Source organism: Cetorhinus maximus, chromosome X (assembly GCF_964194155.1).
Source record: "Cetorhinus maximus chromosome X, sCetMax3.hap1.1, whole genome shotgun sequence".
NCBI lineage: Eukaryota > Metazoa > Chordata > Chondrichthyes > Lamniformes > Cetorhinidae > Cetorhinus > Cetorhinus maximus.
This window is the reverse complement of record NC_135917.1, coordinates 2,842,159-2,862,679: the sequence shown is the minus strand read 5'-3', so window position 1 is coordinate 2,862,679 and position 20,521 is coordinate 2,842,159. Positions and strand designations below refer to the sequence as shown.

The window sequence follows — 20,521 nt, the reverse complement described above, 5'->3', positions numbered from 1 at the left end:
TGTGTGTCATCCGAGTTTGACTCATCACGATTTCACTGTAATTGCAGAAAGACTACTCCCCTTTGTAATAAAGGCTGACATTCCATTTGCATTCCTAACTGATGTACCTGCATGTTAACTTTGTGTAATTCATGTACAAGAACTCCAAGATGCCTCAAAATACCAAGTCTCTTATCTTTTACAAAATATTCTGCTTTTCTATTTTTCTTACCAAAGTTGATAACTTCACATTTCTCCATGCTATATTTCACCTGCTATGCTCTTGCCCACTTACTTAACCTGTCTATATCCTTTTGCAGCTTCTTTGTCTCCTCCTCACAGCTTACTTTCCCATCTAACTTTATATTACATTCAAACTCCCATCTAAGTTATTGATAGATTGTAAGTAGCTTAAGCCTCAGCACTGATCCTTGCGCCACCCCACTAGTTATAGCCTGTCAATCCGAAAATAACACTTCTCTGTTTGTTAATCAATCCCTGCTAATATATTACCCCCAATTTCATGAGTCCTAATTTTGTGACATAACCTCTTGTGTGACACCTTATTGAAGGCTTTTTGAAAATTCAAATACACCACATTCACTGGGTCCCCCTCATTTACCCTACCAATTACAACTTCAATAAACTAACAAATTTGTCAAACACAATTTCCCTTTCATAAATGAGTATCAACTCTGCCCAATCATATTATGATTTAAGTGCCCTGATTCCATGTCCCTAATAAGATATTCTAGCATCGTCCCTACTTCCAATGTCAATCTAACTGGCCTAAAGTTTCCAGTTTTCTCTCTCCTCCTTTCTTGAATAATGGGGTTATGTTTGCTACCTTCCAATCTGCAAAGGCTATTCTAAATTCCAGGGAACTCAATGCCTTCCCCAACAGTCCAGCCAATATCACAAAGTTGCTGTGTGGACCACATACTTGACCACTCTGCACATCACACATTTGTATACCACTGGACCACCATAAGAAAAGTTCATAGCTTTACAGTTAGAATTTTGTGTGGCTTGAATATAATGCACAAAAGTCCAATGGGATATATCCTAAATGTAGGAATCACAACCTGACAAACCAAAGCAACTATCTTACCTTGCCCGCCTCAACATTTACATTGTCTTGGTTGACTCCATTTTTAGTTTCAAGATGAGTTGGAAGAAAATGTGGGGACAACATTTGACCTGAGGAGGAAATAAAGAAATAAGCAATTTAAAGAGAAAAAAATATTTGGACTAGGAGATATGGAATTGGAAGGGATTTTTATTTTTCAAAAACCCCAAATTCAGCCTATTCGCTTTTTAAAAAGTTGGTTCATTATGTGTACCAGAGCTTTGCTCTCTGGCTCTGCCAGAGCTTCTCTGTAACCTCCCCAAGCAGGTTTGCCAAACTAGGCAAACCTGTCATCACAAATAATGGTTCTTCAGACCCATTTGTGAAATCTTCATGCAGCATGTTGGGAATGCAAGTTGCCACCTCGGGAATCATGGCAGCAAATTTACATACTAGCAATCCTTTGGCATAGTGCATTATATTAATGTGCTGTGCCACTGACTTGCCATCAGTATCTCCTGTGACATTTCTACATTCCCAGTATTGGGCACTGCAGTTTCAATAGGCAAGGCAGCATCAGTACTGGAGTCTGCTGACTAAGCAATGCTACCTTAGGTTAGAGCAACGCTGATCATAATCAATCTTTAAACACTTCAACTCCATAATAAAATACAGCTTTTTTTTTAACTGATACTTCACTTGATCCAGAGAGATTTGGAACAGAATGAATATAGTCAGGTTTCAAATTTCAATCATATATCAGAGCACGTGAGCACCTGCTGTCAACATTCAGTATTTGGAATGAGCACTGACAGAAATGATTTTATCAAGTTACTCAGTTTATTGTGATAACACAATTTAATTTGCTTTCATTTTAGACTAACATTAGCTATGATTTAGAATCCAATGAGCACGGTAAGCAAGTCTGGATCATGCATAGAGTGGAGAAGCAGAGGTATACGCCGCTGACCATGTGAAAGACTATAACCCTGCTTTGGTCGTAGGCTATAATGGAACTTGATCTTCTGACTGCAGTGTGGATCCATTGGTGAGGTGGCTAGACAGGCCAAGTGGCATAGCGCATTCCCAGCAAAGCCATGTCCCCTCTGACATCATGAGCTGAAGTCATGCCCCTTAAGGTCTGTCTTTAGCTCAATGGCAGTCTCTGAATTAATAGCCCATCTGCAGATTTTGGTGAGGGGTTTTTAAACATTTTCTATCTTTGATTTGCAGCTTCCCTCCCCCCACCCCTCCATCACCCCAGCTCTTCTCTGACATCAGTAGAACTGAGGAGCCAGGGTGGAGAGGAGCTAATGGGCGGTGCGCATGAGCAGACTCTAAGCCTGCGAAGAGCAGCCCTAAATATATCAACATAATACTGGGCGGGGGGAGAGGGGGTGGGGAAATACGTGGCAACCAGCTCAAGCTTTCAAGCTGACAGCTCCCAGTGGGCCATCAGCCTGGGCTCCCCAGAGCCCATTTAGGTGTGCTGCAATTTCTGGATTCAAGCATAAAAGTGGGCTCCCCCCGATGTTGTAGTGCTGTTGCAGCCCTCAATAGCAGTAAGCTTCTTCTTGCTTACTGCTATTGGGCCTGCAAGATCCAGGCCCTTATTTTGTTATCTGGGGCTGAGTCACAGCTTCACATTACAGTAAAATATGAAAATGACAAAACTAGCGACACTAACTGCCCCAGATTAAAAGTAGGAGTGTGATTTGCACTCACCACCCATTTGTGCTTCTTATCCACTCAGAAGGAGTGAAAAATGTTTCCCTCCAGTATAGAGCCCTGTCTCAAGTTATCCTGTTATCAACAAGTCCCCAGGAGAGAAGAGATACCCAGCATACCTACATAAAGTAATTCTCAACAAACTTAAAGGATGCTTTTCTTCAATCACCCACCTCGTCTCCACACACACAAACCCAATTGTCAGCAGAATTTAATCACCACAGACACATTTCAGAGGCCCAGGCAGGCTAAGTGTTTGCTATATGAAGCCAATTAAATATTTTCCAGCATCCCTTGTAACCGCTTCAAATACATTTGAAAATGCTGGCGTGTTATAAAACACTAGACAGATAGGAAGTCAAAAGCAATGCTGCACTTTCAACTGAGCTGCCTCAGTCAGGGGAAAAAAACAACTCAGGTGAGGTACTTTCATTGTTGCCAGGAAGTTAGGTGAAGTCAATCAAGTCAACTAATCTGTTTACACCAGAAAAGACCAAATATCTATTGAAGGCACTTATTGTAATAGGAATAGAAACAGATTTCAGTGCTCAAATTCATTCTTGTTTAGCCAGGATTGTGCAGACGACAAAAACGGAAAAACGGTAGAAGAAACAGTGATAAAAGAACTGCTTGTATCAAAGGAAGAAATGCAATAGGATGTGTTTGTACATGGATATATCATGTTGAACAAGGAAAAGCAGAGAAGATGCACATTAGGATCTATTTATTTGGATATTGGTCAAAGTGGATAATCTGACCAAAAAATTATCCAACAGGTTGCTACACCAGAAAATATAACCTACCTCAAAGATGAGGTCCAAGATGATAAATAAGTCACATTTTGCTACTCCTTGTCCCATTTTCTTTCCTCTTTACACACAGCCACACCCCTTCATGAACAACTATCCAGTCATTTCCGAACAAAATAATACCAAGATAATGCAGAACTCAAAAAATTGTTTTTCTTTTTGATTTAGATTCCAGCTCATATCCTTACCAGTCTTGTCCATGGAATGAGGTTCGGATTGCTTTTTCCCAACCTCAGCAAAAGACCTGACGATTGGAATGAGATTGTTCCTTTTTCTCTCAATCTGATGGTGATGCCTTTTCAGAAGAGCTTCACGCACTTTCACACGAATGTTTTCATCCAGTTCCATGGATGACTCCTGATGGTCAAGAATCATATCTAAAACACAGCAATGAAAGAAAATCACAAGAAATGTCATCAAAGAAAGCCTTTACCAATCACTCTGTTCCTTTAGACCCTCCAAGAGCGATATTATACTTGAGTCAATAGGAGAAAAAAATCAAACTCATTGTTGGTAAAAGTGTGAAACAGTATTGTGTTTGTAATACACATGTTTTCCTTTATATATACTGTTGCATATCTGATTTCATAATTCATGTGTTTTAAAGGTATAACTTTTAGTTTTAGGAATTGAATTTAAAGGTAAATAAATGGAAACATCTGATTGAGAAACTGATTTTAAAAACCCTTAAGTGCAATTCAAGCAAACCTGGGGTAAGCTGTGTTTATTTAATAAGGTCAGAATTAGAAGTGAGAAAACTTAAACAATGGATGACCTGTCTTTGAGCTTTTGGTAAGGGCAGAAGGTTATTTCTTTCAGGGATTTAGATTATTCGTGTAGTTCCCAGATCAAAGAAGATAAAAGCATGCTTGTAAACAAGAGAATTCCTCAGGGGAAACAGGAAGTCTGGAGAGAGGGCCATTAACTCCACTAGAGATATAAATTATTCACGCAAATCCCAGAATCAAAGGGGTTGTTTTGAAGGTAAAATATAATCGGTTTACATTTCGGTTTAGAGCATCCCAAGTATGTCACATTGCCATGGAGTTGGGCTGTGTGGGTCGAGGAGGTTCCATTGTTTTAATTCATCTGTGTGTGTTTGCTCACAGGAGGCAGTCAACTTGGAGAAGGGGGGGAAGAGAGAGAGAGAGAGAGAATGTGAGAGAGAAAGAGAGAGAGAGAGAATGTGAGAGAGAGAGAGTGTGAGAGAGAGAGAATGTGAGAGAGAGAGAGAATGAGAGAGAATAATGTGAAAGAGAGAGAGAATGTGAAAGAGAGAGAGAATGTGAGAGAGAGAATGTGAGAGAGAGAGAGAGAGAATGTGAGAGAGAGAGAATGTGAGAGAGAGAGAGAGAGAATGTGTGAGAGAGAGAGAATGTGAGAGAGAATGTGAGAGCAAGAGAATGTGAGAGAGAGAGAGAATGTGAGAGAGAGAGAGAGGGGCCAGGATTTTCCACGCCTTATCGCGTTTGCATTGTATTATTGTGGCCATACGCCAGATTCACCCCTCCATGTCAAATTTAAAGCCCACGTTGGTGTGATTTTCCAGCAGCATGATTTTTAAGGCGTGCACTTGGCAACCTGAACTTGGAGGGGAACTTGGAAGTGAGTGCACACAACTTTCTGCAGTGCTCGTGATGATTCCAATGCAAGGAAGCAGTTCCACGGGTTCGGGATGTCACAAGCAAGTCTGCACAGCGGCTTCTTCGTGGCTGGCTTGTGGTACCAGGGCAAGGGTGACAGTGCCGGGGAGAAGGGAACCTTAGGGTAAGGGTGACAGTAATAGTGGAAGGGGGAGAAGGGAACCTCAGGACAAGGGCTACAGTGCAAGGGGGGAAGGAAAGAAGGGAACCTCGGGGCAAGGACAACAGTGCAAGGGGGGGGGGGGGAAAGGGAAGAAGGGAACCTCGGGGCAAGGGCGACAGTGCAAGAGGGGGGGAAAAGGGAAGAAGGGAACCTCGGGGCAAGGGTGACAGTGCAAGGGGGGAAGGGAAGAAGGTAAACTTGGGGCAAGGGCGACAGTGCAAGGGGGGGGGAAGGGAAGAAGGGAACCTTGGGGCAAGGGCGACAGTGCAAGGGGGGTGAAAAGGAAGAAGGGAACCTCGGGGCAAGGGCGACAGTGCAAGGGGGGGAGGAAGGGGAGAAGGGAACCTCAGAACAAGGGCGACAGTGCAAGGGGGGGAAAAGGAAGAAGGGAACCTCAGGGCAAGGGCGACAGTGCAAGGGGGGGGAAGGGAAGAAGGGAACCTCGGGGCAAGGGCGACAGTGCAAGGGGAGTAGTGAAGAAGGGAACCTCGGGGCAAGGGCGACAGTGCAAGGGGGGGGGAAGGGAAGAAGGGAACCTCAGGACAAGGGCTACAGTGCAAGGGGGGAAGGAAAGAAGGGAACCTCGGGGCAAGGACGACAGTGCAGGGGGGGGGCAAAGGGAAGAAGGGAACCTCGGGGCAAGGGCGACAGTGCAAGAGGGGGGGAAAAGGGAAGAAGGGAACCTCGGGGCAAGAGTGACAGTGCAAGGGGGGAAGGGAAGAAGGTAAACTTGGGGCAAGGGCGACAGTGCAAGGGGGGGGGAAGGGAAGAAGGGAACCTTGGGGCAAGGGCGACAGTGCAAGGGGGGTGAAAAGGAAGAAGGGAACCTCGGGGCAAGGGCGACAGTGCAAGGGGGGGGGAAGGGGAGAAGGGAACCTCAGAACAAGGGCGACAGTGCAAGGGGGGGAAAAGGAAGAAGGGAACCTCGGGGCAAGGGCGACAGTGCAAGGTGGGGGGGGAAAGGGAAGAAGGGAACCTCGGGGCAAGGGCGACAGTGCAAGTGGGGGGGAAGGGAAGAAGGGAACCTCAGGACAAGGGCGACAGTGCAAGGTGGGGAGGGAAGAAGGGAACCTCGGGGCAAGGGCGACAGTGCAAAGGTGGGGGGGAGGGAAGAAGGGAACCTCAGGACAAGGGCTACAGTGCAAGGGGGGAAGGGAAGAAGGTAAACTTGGGGCAAGGGCGACAGTGCAAGGGGGGGTGGGGAAGGGAAGAAGGGAACCTCGGGGCAAGGGCGACAGTGCAAGGGGGGGGAAAAGGGAGAAGGGAACCTCGGGGCAAGGGCGACAGTGCAAGGGGGGGAAAAGGAAGAAGGGAACCTCAGGGCAAGGGCTACAGTGCAAGGGGGGAAGGGAAGAAGGTAAACTTGGGACAAGGGCGACAGTGCAAGGGGGGGAAAAGGAAGAAGGGAACCTCAGGGCAAGGGCGACAGTGCAAGGTGGGGGGGGAAGGGAAGAAGGGAACCTCGGGGCAAGGGCGACAGTGCTAGGGGGGGGAAGGGAAGAAGGGAACCTCGGGGCAAGGGCTACAGTGCAAGGGGGGAAGGGAAGAAGGTAAACTTGGGGCAAGGGCGACAGTGCAAGGGGGGGGGAAGGGAACCTCGGGGCAAGGGCGACAGTGCAAGGGGGGGGAAAAGGAAGAAGGGAACCTCGGGGCAAGGGCGACAGTGCAAGGTGGGGGAAGGGGAGAAGGGAACCTCAGGACAAGGGCGACAGTGCAAGGGGGGGGAAAGGAAGAAGGGAACCTCAGGGCAAGGGCGACAGTGCAAGGTCGGGGGGGAAAGGGAAGAAGGGAACCTTGGGGCAAGGGCGACAGTGCAAGGGGGGGGAAGGGAAGAAGGGAACCTCGGGGCAAGGGCGACAGTGCAAGGGGGGGGAAAAAGGGAAGAAGGGAACCTCGGGGCAAGGGCGACAGTGCAAGGCGGGGGAAGGGAAGATGGGAACCTCAGGGCAAGGGCAACAGTGCAAGGGGGGGGAAAAGGAAGAAGGGAACCTCGGGGCAAGGGCGACAGTGCAAAGGGGGGAAAAGGGAAGAAGGGAACCTCGGGGCAAGGGCGACAGTGCAATTGAAGGGAAGAAGGGAACCTCGGGGCAAGGGCGACAGTGCAAGGGGCGGGAAGGGAAGAAGGGAACCTCGGGGCAAGGGCGACAGTGCAAGGGGGGAACCTCGGGGCAAGGGTGACAGTGCAAGGAGGTAGGGGGAGAAGGGAACCTCGGGGCAAGGGCAACAGTGCAAGGGGCGGGAAGGGAAGAAGGGAACCTCGGGGCAAGGGCGACAGTGCAAGTGGGGGGGGAAGGAAGAAGGAAATCTCGGGGCAAGGGCGACAGTGCAAGGGGGGTGGAAAAGGAAGAAGGGAACCTCGGGGCGAGGGCGACAGTGCAAGGGGGGTGAAGGGAAGAAGGGAACCTCAGGATAAGGGTGACAGTGCAAGGATGGGGGGAAAGGGAAGAAGGGAACCTCGGGGCAAGGGCGACAGTGCAAGGGGTGGGGTGGTTCATGGCAGCACAGGCTGAAGTTTGAACACAAACACATGCTGGAGGTTGGGGGAGAAGGAAACAGCCGGGCAAGTTCCAAAACATGTCAAAGGTGAGCACTCTTCCGCAGCTGATAGCATTTAGCTTGAGCACAATTGACATGCTTGGTGTCAGGCTAGTCAAGCAATTATGCCCACTCAAGCAGCCCTAATTCTTGACAGTGCCAATGATTGCTCTTCTATTGTTAATCCCTCGAGTGCACACTTCAAACTCGAATGAGTGTTATGGTGCTGCAGAACCTTTGAGCAACTGAGCAAGCTTGAGGATCCGCTTGGGAAAGGTAGCCATCGAACACTGAGGGAGGGGTGTGCTCCTAGTCCTTGGCATTAAGTTGACGTTGAAGTCACCCTCATGGTCCAAGCAAACCATGAAGCCTTGGAGTCCAGGTTAGGACAATACCTGCCTCTGAGATGAGAGTTCAGGATGCAGTAGAGTGACTGAAGCTGTTGCCAATTAGTCATATAGTGTGGGGGTGGTGCTGGGTGTGGGCACGGTGAGCCATCATGCACACTAAACACTGGGCATCCATGTGGTGGCCTGGACTCTCTGGCATATGTAAAGGGGCCTCGAGGGGTAGCTGCAGGCGATTACTTGACCAAGAGCAGTCCTTAAGAGATAATTGCTGACCCTTGTCTCTCTCTCTCTCTCTCTTTGACACTGCAGTGAGGAGACCATCAGGAACATGGAGCCTGGTGATCCTGCTGCCTGCCTCATTGCTTATAGGCAGGAGAGAAGGGAAAAGAATGCGACGGAGGTGCCTGGATCACCCAAGGGAAGAGCAGAACCCTGAAGACCAAGGGAGGCACAGCCTCCTCTGCATACAGAGGATGAAGCCCACAGGGCCATCACTCGTAGGTGTAGCGCTAGACCCAGGGTCTACAGACAGTACATGTGCTACCTTCAGATAAGCGCGAGCCAGTGTCGCTGCGCCTGCGCATGTCAAGGGAACTGGTCACTCACATGTGGCACCTTCTGCGGGATTTGGCATAATGGGGATTTGGTAGGCATCTACTGCCAGTGGCAGTTAGGGTTACCACCGCGCTCAATCTCTATGGCAGTGGCTCCTTCCAGGGCTCCACTGGGGACCTTTGCGGGATTTCGCAAGCCTCCACCCATAAATGTATCAGGAGGTTACGGACGCCCTTTTTGCCAAGGCACACAACTTTATCAACTTTGACAGAGATCAGGCAAGCCAGGAAGCAAGAGCACTGGGATTTGCTGAGATTTCCGAATTCGCACAGATGCAGGGTGCCATCAACTGCACTCATGTGGCTCTTAAATCTCCCTGGCAACAAGCAGTCCAGTATATGAGCCATAAAGGCTTCCATGCTCTCAATGTTCAACTGGTCTGCGACCATAACAAACAGATCATGCAGGTGTGTGCAAGATACCCCAGAAGCGTCCACAACTCATATATCCTCAGCAGGTATCAGATCCCTGACATCCTCCAAGACCACGCAGGATGCAGGGTTGGCTCCTCGGGGACAAGGGCTACCCACAAAAGATGTGGCTGATGACACCCATATGGCGGCCTCAGAGGCCAGGTGAGAGAAGGTACAACAAGGCTCATGCCATAACCCGGAGTTTGGTTGAGCACATCATTGGCATCCTGAAAATGAGGCTCCGGTGCCTGGACAGATCTGGCGGAGCACTCCAGTACACTCCCCAGAGGGTGTCATGCATCATAGTAGCTTGCTGCACACTACACAACCTGGCGATGCAAAGGACCTGGATGATGAGGAGATGCAAGAGCTGCACGTCTCCTCCAATGAGGAGGAAGTTGAAGGGGATGAGGGTGATGAGGTCCTGGAAGTCAAGGGTGCAGGCAATGAGGCCATTGCACTGGCCAGACGAGGCAGGCATAGTCATGAGGCCCTCATTGCCACAAGATTCCAGGAGGATGATGATGAGATGCAGTGAGGACACTCCTGAGATCTTCACATTGCATCTGGGAACATCTGACATCTGTCTGGCTGAGGACAGCGCACATATGGTCTGTGAAGAGGCTCATATCATGGAGGCGTTGCTCAGATACAGCAAGCACATGGACTTTAAGACAATTTGATCCTTTGGCAGGCTTCATCACCTGTTCCCTTCAGCACCACACCTTCACCTGTCAGGAATAGTGATGAGATTTTTGGGGGGGGGGGGGGGGGGGGGGGGGGGCGGGGGGGGGCAGTGGGTTGCAATGGCCCCATCTCAAAGGTGCTAAGAGCACACAGAGAACATCACAGAACCCTGTGACTCTTGGGTACAAGATTCCTGCAGCAAACACAAGCCACATGGAGGCACAGGCATCACTAATCTGGACAGTGATTTTGAAGCCTGACAATCACTGTATCATTGTGCTCAAAAGGTTACACACAATGTAGGAGAGGCTCTGGACTGCGACACTTGTCTTTATCTTGTGCAGGAAGCAAGGTTTCACATCTGATTGACACAAATACTGCTCATCATAACAAGGAGCTATAGACAGGGAGACATTCTTGGGAGTGTATTTACAATGGTCAACATTAAGTACAATTAATTAACACCAGTATCCACGTTATGCAACTACATCTGCTTGAGGGAGGTGTCAGCTGTGGCTCAGTTCATAGCACCCGCGCCTTTGAATCAGAAGGTTGTGGGTTCATGTCCCACGCCCGGAAACCAAGAACTGTGAATGTACTCGAAAGAGTTACAATCTGTGACTGTTGATAACTCGAAAGAGTTACATCTGCTTGACCTTTCTAACCCTGCCGCTACGTCTTGGTGCTTCCCCAATATCCACAGAAGAGGTGGAGGTGGCCTGTTGACTGCTATACCCTGTTGTCTGTGATGAGCTTGGCGGGCGTCCTCTGCAGGGCTGAGACCTGGAGGGCCCTGGCCTGCATCTGGGGTCCTGCCATGTGACAGTGGCACCCTCCTTGGCCTGTGGAGCTGGAGCTGCTGGGATCACAGGAAGAAGGGATTCGGATAGGCCGGACACTCTTGGAGTCACCTGGGTGGATGGCCCCGGGGTGTGCACCTGCTGATCCTCCTCCCTACAGGTGCCTGAGGGACCCTGGCTGATTCCTTGAGAGGAAGGGGCAGCTGGAGTGAGCTCAAGATGGCCTGCACCCCTCTCCCGTTAACACTGATGGATGCCTGCAAGTGCCTCAGCAATACAGTGCAGCTCCAGCAGCAGTGCAGGACCAATGTCCTGGACCAAGGTCTCCATGGCAGCTGGCATTCTACCAGTGTTGACCTCAGTGCATTGGCACGCCGGCGCTATCACCTCAGATTGAAGGTGGATAGATTCCTTCATCATGCCTTGCAATCTGAGGAGTGCAGTGGACATCCCTTTCTGATGTTCCTGAGCTTGCCTTTGCAGCTCCAGCAACTGAGGTATGACCAAGTCCAGACGCTCCTCATCTGGCTCGGGCTCAGCAGGTTTCTGGCCTCCAGCAGTCCTCCGAATGCCGAAGACCTGGGAAGTCCCTGCCCCTGCCTGCTGTGGATCAGACAGTGTGATGTGCTCACCAGATTGTGACCCTGAGGCTGCTCTAGAGCTAGGTCCTACTGAGGTGTGTGTCTCTGCGCTGGTGATGGGTCTTCAATTTCAGTGTCCGCGGATTCCTCTTCCATGGTGTCCTCGCTGGAGTTGAGGACCTGGCTCGTGGACCCCCTCGGCTGCTTCCCAGATGTACTTGCGAAAGCAAGGAGAGATAATTAGTGCATGGCAGGGGACTGCAGAACAGGGGAACTCACTCACAGTATGGTTGTCTGTTGGATGTTGTATTGCTGGATCCTCACTTGGTAGAGCACCACTGAACTCACTGTCAGCACAGGAGTGATCCAGATCCTCACCAGCCATCTAGATGGCTCTATTTTCAGAGTCTGTGAGGATCTTGATGTCAGGCATTCCTCCACCAGTCTGGGACCTCTCCCTTTTGTTGTGTGCCAGCTTGTCCTGCATGAATGCACATGGAGAGAGTGTAAGCAGGATGCCTGCCAGGCCAGATTATAAGGATGCCTGGCATGTATGGGTAGTGAGTGGTGGCCATAGGCGGGATGAAGACACGATCTGCAAGGCAGATGAAGGTGTGTGTGAGAGAGTGAATGGTGATGTCCCTTGAACTGGCAGTGAGTGAGATCCCTGTGGATGTGTGATGGGTTTGAGAGTGAGAGTTGGGAGTGACAAGAAGAGAGACTTACCCTGGCTGAATGGAGGAGGTCATTCATCCTGTTTTGGCACCGGGTGGCCGTCCTCTTTTGGAGGGAATTGGTGCCGCCCACTGCCTCCCAAGCTGGATATTTCACCTTGGATGAGGTTTTTCACCCAGAGTGGGGGTACAGGACATCACGGCCGCCCTCCACTGCATCCAGCAGGCACTCAAGAAAGGCGTTGCGAAATCTGGGGGCATCATGTTTCCTCCCTTTGGCAGCCATCGGTTCCCAGCAGTTTCCTATCCCTTGAAGAGTGCGAGCTCTTTGCAGGGGCAGCCTTTAAATATGGCGCCTGGTTTACTGAAGGCCTGAGGTGATGGTGGGCAGGGGATTCCAAGGCCACCTCACTAGCAATCTGAAGTAAAACTTGTACCTCTCAAATTTTTAAACAAAGTGGCGCGTGATACAGCGGAAAAAGCCGCCATTGCTGTCGGCGGACAAACGCTCGATATCGGACTTTGCTGATTTCTGGCGCAATTCCGCCCAGTGCCTGTGTGAGTGTGAGAGAGAGAGTGTGAGTGAGACAGTGTGAGAGAGAGAGCGAGAGCGTATGTGAGACAGAGCGTGTGAGAGAGAGTGAGTGAGAGAGAGAGAGAGAGAGGGAGATAAAGAGTGAGTGTGAGGGGGAGAGAGAAAAAGAGAGTGTGTGTGAGAGAGAGAGTGAAAGAGAGAGAAAGAAAAATCTGCCATGATTTGTTTAAAGCAAGGACAGGGAGCCTACCGGCCATTAGGAACCAGCGGTGTTCCTAATTTTTAAATCACTGAGCACAAAGGCAGTGAGGCCCAAGCTTGAGCTGAGAGGTGCACATTTGTGGGAGGATCAATGCCAAAGGTTAATGGAAGGGCCCCCATGAAATGTCATACCTTGGAGAATAGCTGGAACACGGAGGAGAAATCCAAGTCAATTCCGGAGAGCTGCGGCATACTTGGTTTGAATTCCAAAAGGAGAAGCAAATGAACCCTCAAGATCTCATAATGTATAATGAAATTATTGAGTGGAATTAGGAAGTGAAAGTGAACTGGACTTATACCCTAAATCTTGACAAACTATAGTGTTAAGTTAGTAGTGTTTGCTTTGTTTAATTTTTTATATTATATATTATACACACAGTAAAGTTTATTTTTAAAATCATGAAATCTTGTGCGTGTTTCTTTCAGAAAATTGCTGAGAAATTACAGCTGGGGAGTTTGACTGGGGCGATACACCTGTCACACTGTAATGCAGATGTCCTAAGGCGAGTTCAGGAAGGACAGAAACCTCTCGTGGAGCAGAAGAGCAAAAGCTTGCTTGATCTTGAATTTCAGTAACGAACATAGACCGTAAAAGCGGGATCTCATGATCCTTCTGAACTTTAGGATTTTGCGCAGGATCACTGAATTTCTCTTTAAACGTTAATGATCGCTACAGAGATCATAACAATATTTGGAAAATTAATACTTGTGAATGGCTAATGTTGGTAAACATTCATACCATGAAATTGCCTAAATTCTCTCAAATGTAGCAGAACAACTCCTTCAGCAGTCACAAGGCAGGATGTGAGTTAGCATTGCCTTTTTCCTTTCTTGCACACAGTCCTACCTGGCATTCTCCATTATTTTCAAAGGCATCACAACAAAACAGCAGTGTTTACTCTGGCTGTCATGTTTGAATGGGTGCCAATGGAACAAGGACAACAGCTACAGTGAATTAGTTACCATAGATCATGGCGTATAGGTCAATCTTAGAAGCCTGGAAAAATTCTTCCAAAATCGGGGGTCAACTTATATGCTGAGTATAAAATGTGAACTGCTGGTGTTGGTGTAGATGGTTGCCATTTTGAAATGTGAAAAAAACACTGGTAATTCAAATTAAATCAACGTGACATGTTTTATTGAATTAATTAATTCTACAAGGATACCTTTAGACACAATCAACACATTTTAAAAACCATCAAATTCAGATTTGGCATTTTTGGTTTCAGAATCATCCCTCCACAGTCCACAACAAATCATCTTCCTCTCCACTCACTGAATTAAATATTCCACATTTTCTGAACGATCTGATGACAAGTTTGTGCATTAATAGTATCCCACAATTTGATGATGAAACCACACAAAACATCAAGCAGGGAAGCATGCATATTTCCACTCTTTTTGAAGTTTTTTTCTTCGTCAACCATCCACCTATTCCATTCGGTGTGAACATGATCTTTGAATGGTCTCTTGAAGCACACACCTGAAGGTTGAACTAAGGACGATGCACCCAAATTGCAGTTAAAGGGGGGACTTATTTCTTCACAGGCACCTCTTGATCTCATTGGCTATATGGGATCTGAACATGTCCTACACTAATAAGCTGTGTTCTTTGCATATGCCACTGCGACGCCTATTGCAACACATCATCAATCCACAGCTTCATTCCATCCTCATCCATCCGACTGTCGTAATGGACTTGCACAAAAACTCCTGCAGGAACTTGATTTTCAGCGTGGTTTTACGTTTGAAAATTACCATAGGCTTTAATTTCGTTCCATTGGCCATGCAGGCTAGTACCACAGTGAATTTCGTCTTCTTACGTCCTGTGGTTTTCACTAGAACTGTTTTTTAACCTTTCCACCCAACTGTTTGGGTGCAAAATTCATGGGCATTTCATCCATGTGCTGCTGTGACATAATGTGTACTTGTGTTTTTCACCGAATCACAGTGCAGAAGAGGCCCTTCGGCCCATCGAGTCTGCACTGACACGTGAGAAACACCTGACCTACCTACCTAATCCCATTTACCAGCAGTTGGCCCATGGCCTTGAATGTTATGACGTGCCAAGTGATCATCCAGGTACTTTTTAAAGGATGTGAGGCAACCCGCCTCCACCACCCTCCCAGGCAGTGCATTCCAGACCGTCACCACCCTCTGGGTAAAAAAGTTTTTCCTCACATCCCCCCTAAACCTCCTGTCCCTCACCTTGAACTTGTGCCCCCTCGTGACTGACCCTTCAACTAAGGGGAACAGCTGCTCCCTATCCACCCTGTCCATGCCCCTCATAATCTTGCACACCTCGATCAGGTTGCCCCTCAGTCTTCTCTGCTCCAACGAAAACAACCCAAGTCTATCCAACCTCTCTTCATAACTTAAATGTTTCATCCCAGGCAACATCCTGGTGAATCTCCTCTGCACACCCTCCAGTGCAATCACATCCTTCCTATAATGTGGCGACCAGAACTGCACACAGTACTCCAGCTGTGGCCTCACTAAGGTTCTATACAACTCCAATATGACCTCCCTACTTTTGTAATCTATGCCTCAACTGATAAAGGCAAGTGTCCCATATGCCTTTTTCACCACCCCACTAACATGCCCCTCCGCCTTCAGAGATCTATGGACACACACGCCAAGGTCCCTTTGTTCCTTAGAACTTCCTAGTGTCATGCCATTCATTGAATACTTCCTTGTCAAATTACTCCTTCCAAAGTCTATCACCTCACACTTTTCAGGGTTAAATTCCATCTGCCACTTATCTACCCATTTGACCATCCCATCTATATCTTCCTGTAGCCCAAGACACTCAACCTCACTGTTAACCACCCGGCCAATCTTTGTGTCATCCACACTGCCACTGTCTGATGATGAATTGCCAGAAATTGGTAATTTTGGCAGAGGTCTTTTGGTAGTCTGAGCGAGCTTGTCTTCTGCTGCAAAACTAGACATTTTTGTTCTATAAAGCAGCTACACCAGCTAGCTGTTGCTCTGAAATCTTTGCTAGACTCAGGTTTGAATTGGTCCACTTACATGCATATATATGCATTTCATTTCTGGTGATGATGTAACCATTCTGACAATTTTCGAGGACCCATTCCAATGCATGTGTCACAGCCAGAGTTTGTGCTTATTGTTGTCCCTGAACAAAGTTTTTTTTATTGCATGCAGTTAGTGTGTATTCTTACCCTCAGTGGTTTGTCCCAATTTTAATAATTTCCAGCAGCAAGCCATTGTGAATTTAAAAATAAAGATGATTATTTGTTATCACACTTTTGCCCCAGGAGGTTTTAATGCAACATCTCACACACGATCTCGCACACAAAATATAAATTAAGAGAAAAAAACAATACAATTATAAGTTGAAATGATTTCAGTCTCTTTCATAGCAGGCCTGTAGTCTTTTAGCTGACCTGGTGCTGTAGCTGGAGAGGAGGTCAGGTAAAAGCAGAGGATTCTCAGTAAGCTGAGATTTCTTGTAGTTAAGTTACCAGGAGGTCAACTCTCAGGTGAACTTGAAGGTGGAAGAGGAGGGAGTGGATATTCCTTCTCCCTCTTTCAAGGTATAGCTGTTATGCCTTGGTTCTGTTGTTTTACAGTTGGTTCGATGGTTTTTCAGATGGTCTTTTTGGTGGAATCTCTCATGGGGCAGAATTTCCCCCTGTGTGAGGGCGGGGGGTGGGGGGGAGTGGAGGTTCAGGAGCGGGCTCGTGGAGGTGTGCCACTTTACGTGGGTGGGCCTATTAAGGCCCACCCAGCGTGATGTCCGCAAGGAAGCGCTATTTGTTTGCGGGTGGAGGGGAGGGGTGTGTGTGTGTGTGTGTGTGTATTCCCTGAGCCGAGAGTGCACTCTTTCACACATGTGCGCGAAAGAGCGCACTCATCTCCCTGAGGCTAAGTGCTGCCTCAGGGAGATCGGCTCCACATTGTTAAAAATAGGAAATAAAAATTCCCTGACATGTCTCCTCATGTGACACTGTCACATGAGTTGGGGCATGTCCATCGCTTTTATTTACACTTTTATTAGAAACTTAAAAACCTACATGAAACTTCATCCTGCCCGTGGATGAGGTTCCATGCTTTTTCTTAAGCCCGCCAGGGCTCCCGGCTTGCCCGCCAACCTTAAAGTTGGACGGGCAGGTCCATTAAGTACTTTGTCAATGGCCTCAATAGGCCATTGACAGGTCGGTGGGCACACAGCTGGTTTAACTGAGCCCCCGTCGACCTAAAAATTGAAATGAGGCGGGGTGACATCAGGAGTTCCGTCCGACGTCATCCTGCTTCGTTTTACGCATCGGCGAGCGGGCCCTGCCCCCGCCCCCCGACTGGGAAATCCTGGCCATGGTATTTCTTTGTTCGGATAGCTTCCGCTGTAACTTTTAAAACCAGGTTCAAACATGGCTGCCGTAACCATGTGATCTGGACACCTTTCCCAAATAAGGTAGTGGGCTGGGCCAATACACATCAAATGTGAAAGGCCACAACACAGGAAGTGTTTTGAGATGAGAGACTGCCACAATACAATGAAAGGTTGATGAAACTCATTTCATTTTCATCTAACATACATTGGGTTTCAACATCTCTACTGTCCATGGTGAGGCAGGAAGACAAATCAGCTTGTATCATGGCCTGGTTGTTTACAGTTCATCCTTAACAAAAGGACTTGAGTTTCACAGGTGGCTGGGATTGCTCACATTTAATGAGTTTTTGCTTGGGTTTCAGGTCTTGTCTGGGGCTGATATTGTCAAAGTGACATAATGTGTTGTCAGCCATTTTATAACTGTTGTGTCCATTTCAAAAAATACAGCTTTAAAATTTGTAATATCTTCCATGTCTGTACTGGACATGACACATGCTTCTCAATATCAGGCCAGTGGCTGTTTCCTGTTCTCATGGTGCATTTGGTCCAGGGCATTTTCTTCAAGGTGGATTCCTTCTTCCATTCTCGCACCACTTTTTCACCAACGCCGAATTCCCTCGCTGCAGCACAGTTATTTGACAAGTTAGCAAACTTTTAGCTTGAAACCAGCTTCATACTTCAGCAGCAGCTGCACCGACATGCTTGGAGTTGGGCCTCTGAAGCTTTTCTGCCCACTCAAGCAACACAAAAGCCCAGAACTTATCACCCTTCGGGTGCAGACTGCAAATTAATGAGCGTTTTAGGGGGCAGCAGAACAATTGGCCGGCTGGGCAAGTTGTAGGATCCCCTTGTGAAAGATGGCCATGGCACAGTCACTGGTGGAGACACTCACAGCCCCTTGCAATGTTTTTATTAAGGTTTGGAGCAGTATCCATCATGGTTCAAGCCAACAATGTAGCCTTGCAGTGCGGGTTAGAAGAATGCCTGCGCCTGAGCTGAGAGCACAGCATGCAGTCCAATAGACAAAGCTGCCACCAATCAGTCAAGTGGAGTGGGGTGGAGGTGGGTGGGGTTTCAGACAGCCATGAAGTGCACTATGCACTAGCCATCCAAGAGGTGGCCAACATTCTGCTGCATGCGTCAAGGGGTCTTTAGACTTAACCAAGAGAGCTTCTTAGGACACTTTATGCTAACCCACGCGTCTCGGTCTTTCATCCTGCAGGAGGAGAACATCAGAATCATGGAGACTGGTGATTTAGCGGAATGCCTCATGGCTTACAGGAAGCAGAGAAGAAGAGAGCAGCGGAGGCGCCTGGCTCCTTCAAGATGAAAGGGCGGCAGGGCCAGCTGCACACACAGCTGAAGATCCACAGCGAGTCATTGCTCGGAGGCGCCTCGCTAGACCCGGGGTCTATGGATGGCGCCTGTCATTCCTGCAAATGACTGAGAACCATTGTCACTGAAGTCTGCGTATGTTTAGGGAACTGGTCAATCACACATATGCCACCTACTGCAGGATTTGGCGCCACGGGGACATGATGGGCATACACTACCAGTGCCATGAAAGTGACTGTGATGCTCAATTTTTACACCAGTGGTTCCTTCTAGGGCTCCACAGGTGACCTGTGTGGTATCTTGCAAGTCTCTACACACTTGTATCCAGGGGGCCATGGACGCCATCTTCACAAAGGCACAGAACTTTGTGCATTTCACCCAGTATCAGGAAAGCCAGGAAGAGCGCTGGAATTGGCAGATCTCTGCTCTTCCACAGGTGCAGGGTGCCATCGACTGCATTCACGTGGCACTTAGATCTCCGTGGCAACAAGCAGTCAACTACGTCAACTGCAAGAGCTTCCACTTGCTGAATGTTCAGCTGGTCTGCAACCATCACAAACAGACCTACAGGTCTGTGCACAATTTCCAGGGAGTGTCCACAACTCCTACATCCTTAGCAGGTCTCAGGGTCCCCGACATCTTCCAGGGTCTAGAGACTGCAGGGTTGGCTCCTCGGGGACAACGGCTACCCAGAGAGTCCATGGCTTATGACCCCTGTGCGGCAGCCTCAGACTGCAGCAGAGTGATGGTATAACAAGGCTCAGGCTGCAACCCGGGTTTTGGCTTAAAAAATGATAGGCATCTTGAAAATGAGGTTCCAGTTCCTCGACAGGTCCGATGGAGCACTGCAATACAGTCCCCAGAGAGTGTTGTGCATCATTGTAGCTTCCAGCACGTAACACAACCTGTTGCTGCATTGGAGGTGGTGGGGGGGTGGGGTGGTGGAGACACCTGGCTAAGCAGGAGTTGGAAGAACTGCACATCTCCTCCGATGAAGACACCGCCGAAGGGGATTTAAAAAATTTATTCATTTACAGGATGCGGACGTCGCTGGCTCGGCCAATATTATTTGCCCATCCCTAACTGCCTTCGAGAAGGTGGTGGTGAGCTGCTTACTTGAACCACTGCAGTCCCTGTGGTTTAGGTACACCCACAGTGCTGTTAGGGAGGGGGTTCCAGGATTTTGACCCAGCGACAGTGAAGGAACGGCGATATATTTCCAAGTCAGGATGGTGAGTGACTTGGAGGGGAACTTCCAGGTGGTGGTGTTCCCATGTGTCTGCTGCCCTTGTCCTTCTAGATGGTGGCAGTTGTGGGTTTGGAAGGTGCTGTCGAAGGAGCCTTGGTGAGATTCTGAAGTGCATCTTGTAGATGGTGCACATTGCTGCTACTGTGCGCCGGTGGTGGAGGGAGTGAATGTTTGTGGATGTGGTGCCGATCAAGCAGACTGCTTTGTCCTGGATGGTGTCAAGCTTCTTGAGTGTTGTTGGAGCTGCACCCATTCAGGCAAGTGCAGAGTATTCCATATACTCCTGACTTGTGCCTTATAGATGGTGGACAGGCTTTGGGGAGTCAGGTGGTGAGTTACTCACTGCAGGATTCTTACCTGCTCTTGTAGCCACAGAATTTATATGACTAGTCCAGTTCAGTTTCTGGTCAATGGTAACCCCCAGGATGTTGATAGTGTGGGATTCAGCGGTGGTAATGCCATTGAATGTCATGGGGTTATGGTTAGATTCTCTCTTGTTGGAGATGGTCATTGCCTGGCACTTGTGTGGCATGAATGCTACTTGCCACTTGTCAACCCAAGCCTGGATATTGTCCGGGTCTTGCTGCATTTGGACATGGACTGCTTCAGTATCTGAGGAGTTGCGAATGGTACTGAACATTGTGCAATCATCAGCAGACATCCCATTTCTGACCTTATGATGGAAGGAAAGTCATTGATGAAGCAGCTGAAGATGTTTGGGCTGAGGACACTACC

The 20,521-nt window shown here is 48.4% G+C and overlaps 1 protein-coding gene across 1 annotated transcript in view; it reads right to left on the bottom strand.

Moving 5' to 3' along the window:
- Positions 1-20,521, bottom strand: part of LOC144672698 (electroneutral sodium bicarbonate exchanger 1-like) — a 340,464-nt gene that overhangs the window by 118,860 nt on the left and 201,083 nt on the right. The window contains exons 6-7 of the mRNA XM_078534615.1: positions 3,774-3,962; positions 1,091-1,179 (exon numbers count right to left, since the gene is read on the bottom strand). Of these exons, the coding sequence (XP_078390741.1) occupies positions 1,091-1,179; positions 3,774-3,962 (278 nt within the window). The remainder of the gene's footprint in view (positions 1-1,090; positions 1,180-3,773; positions 3,963-20,521) is intronic.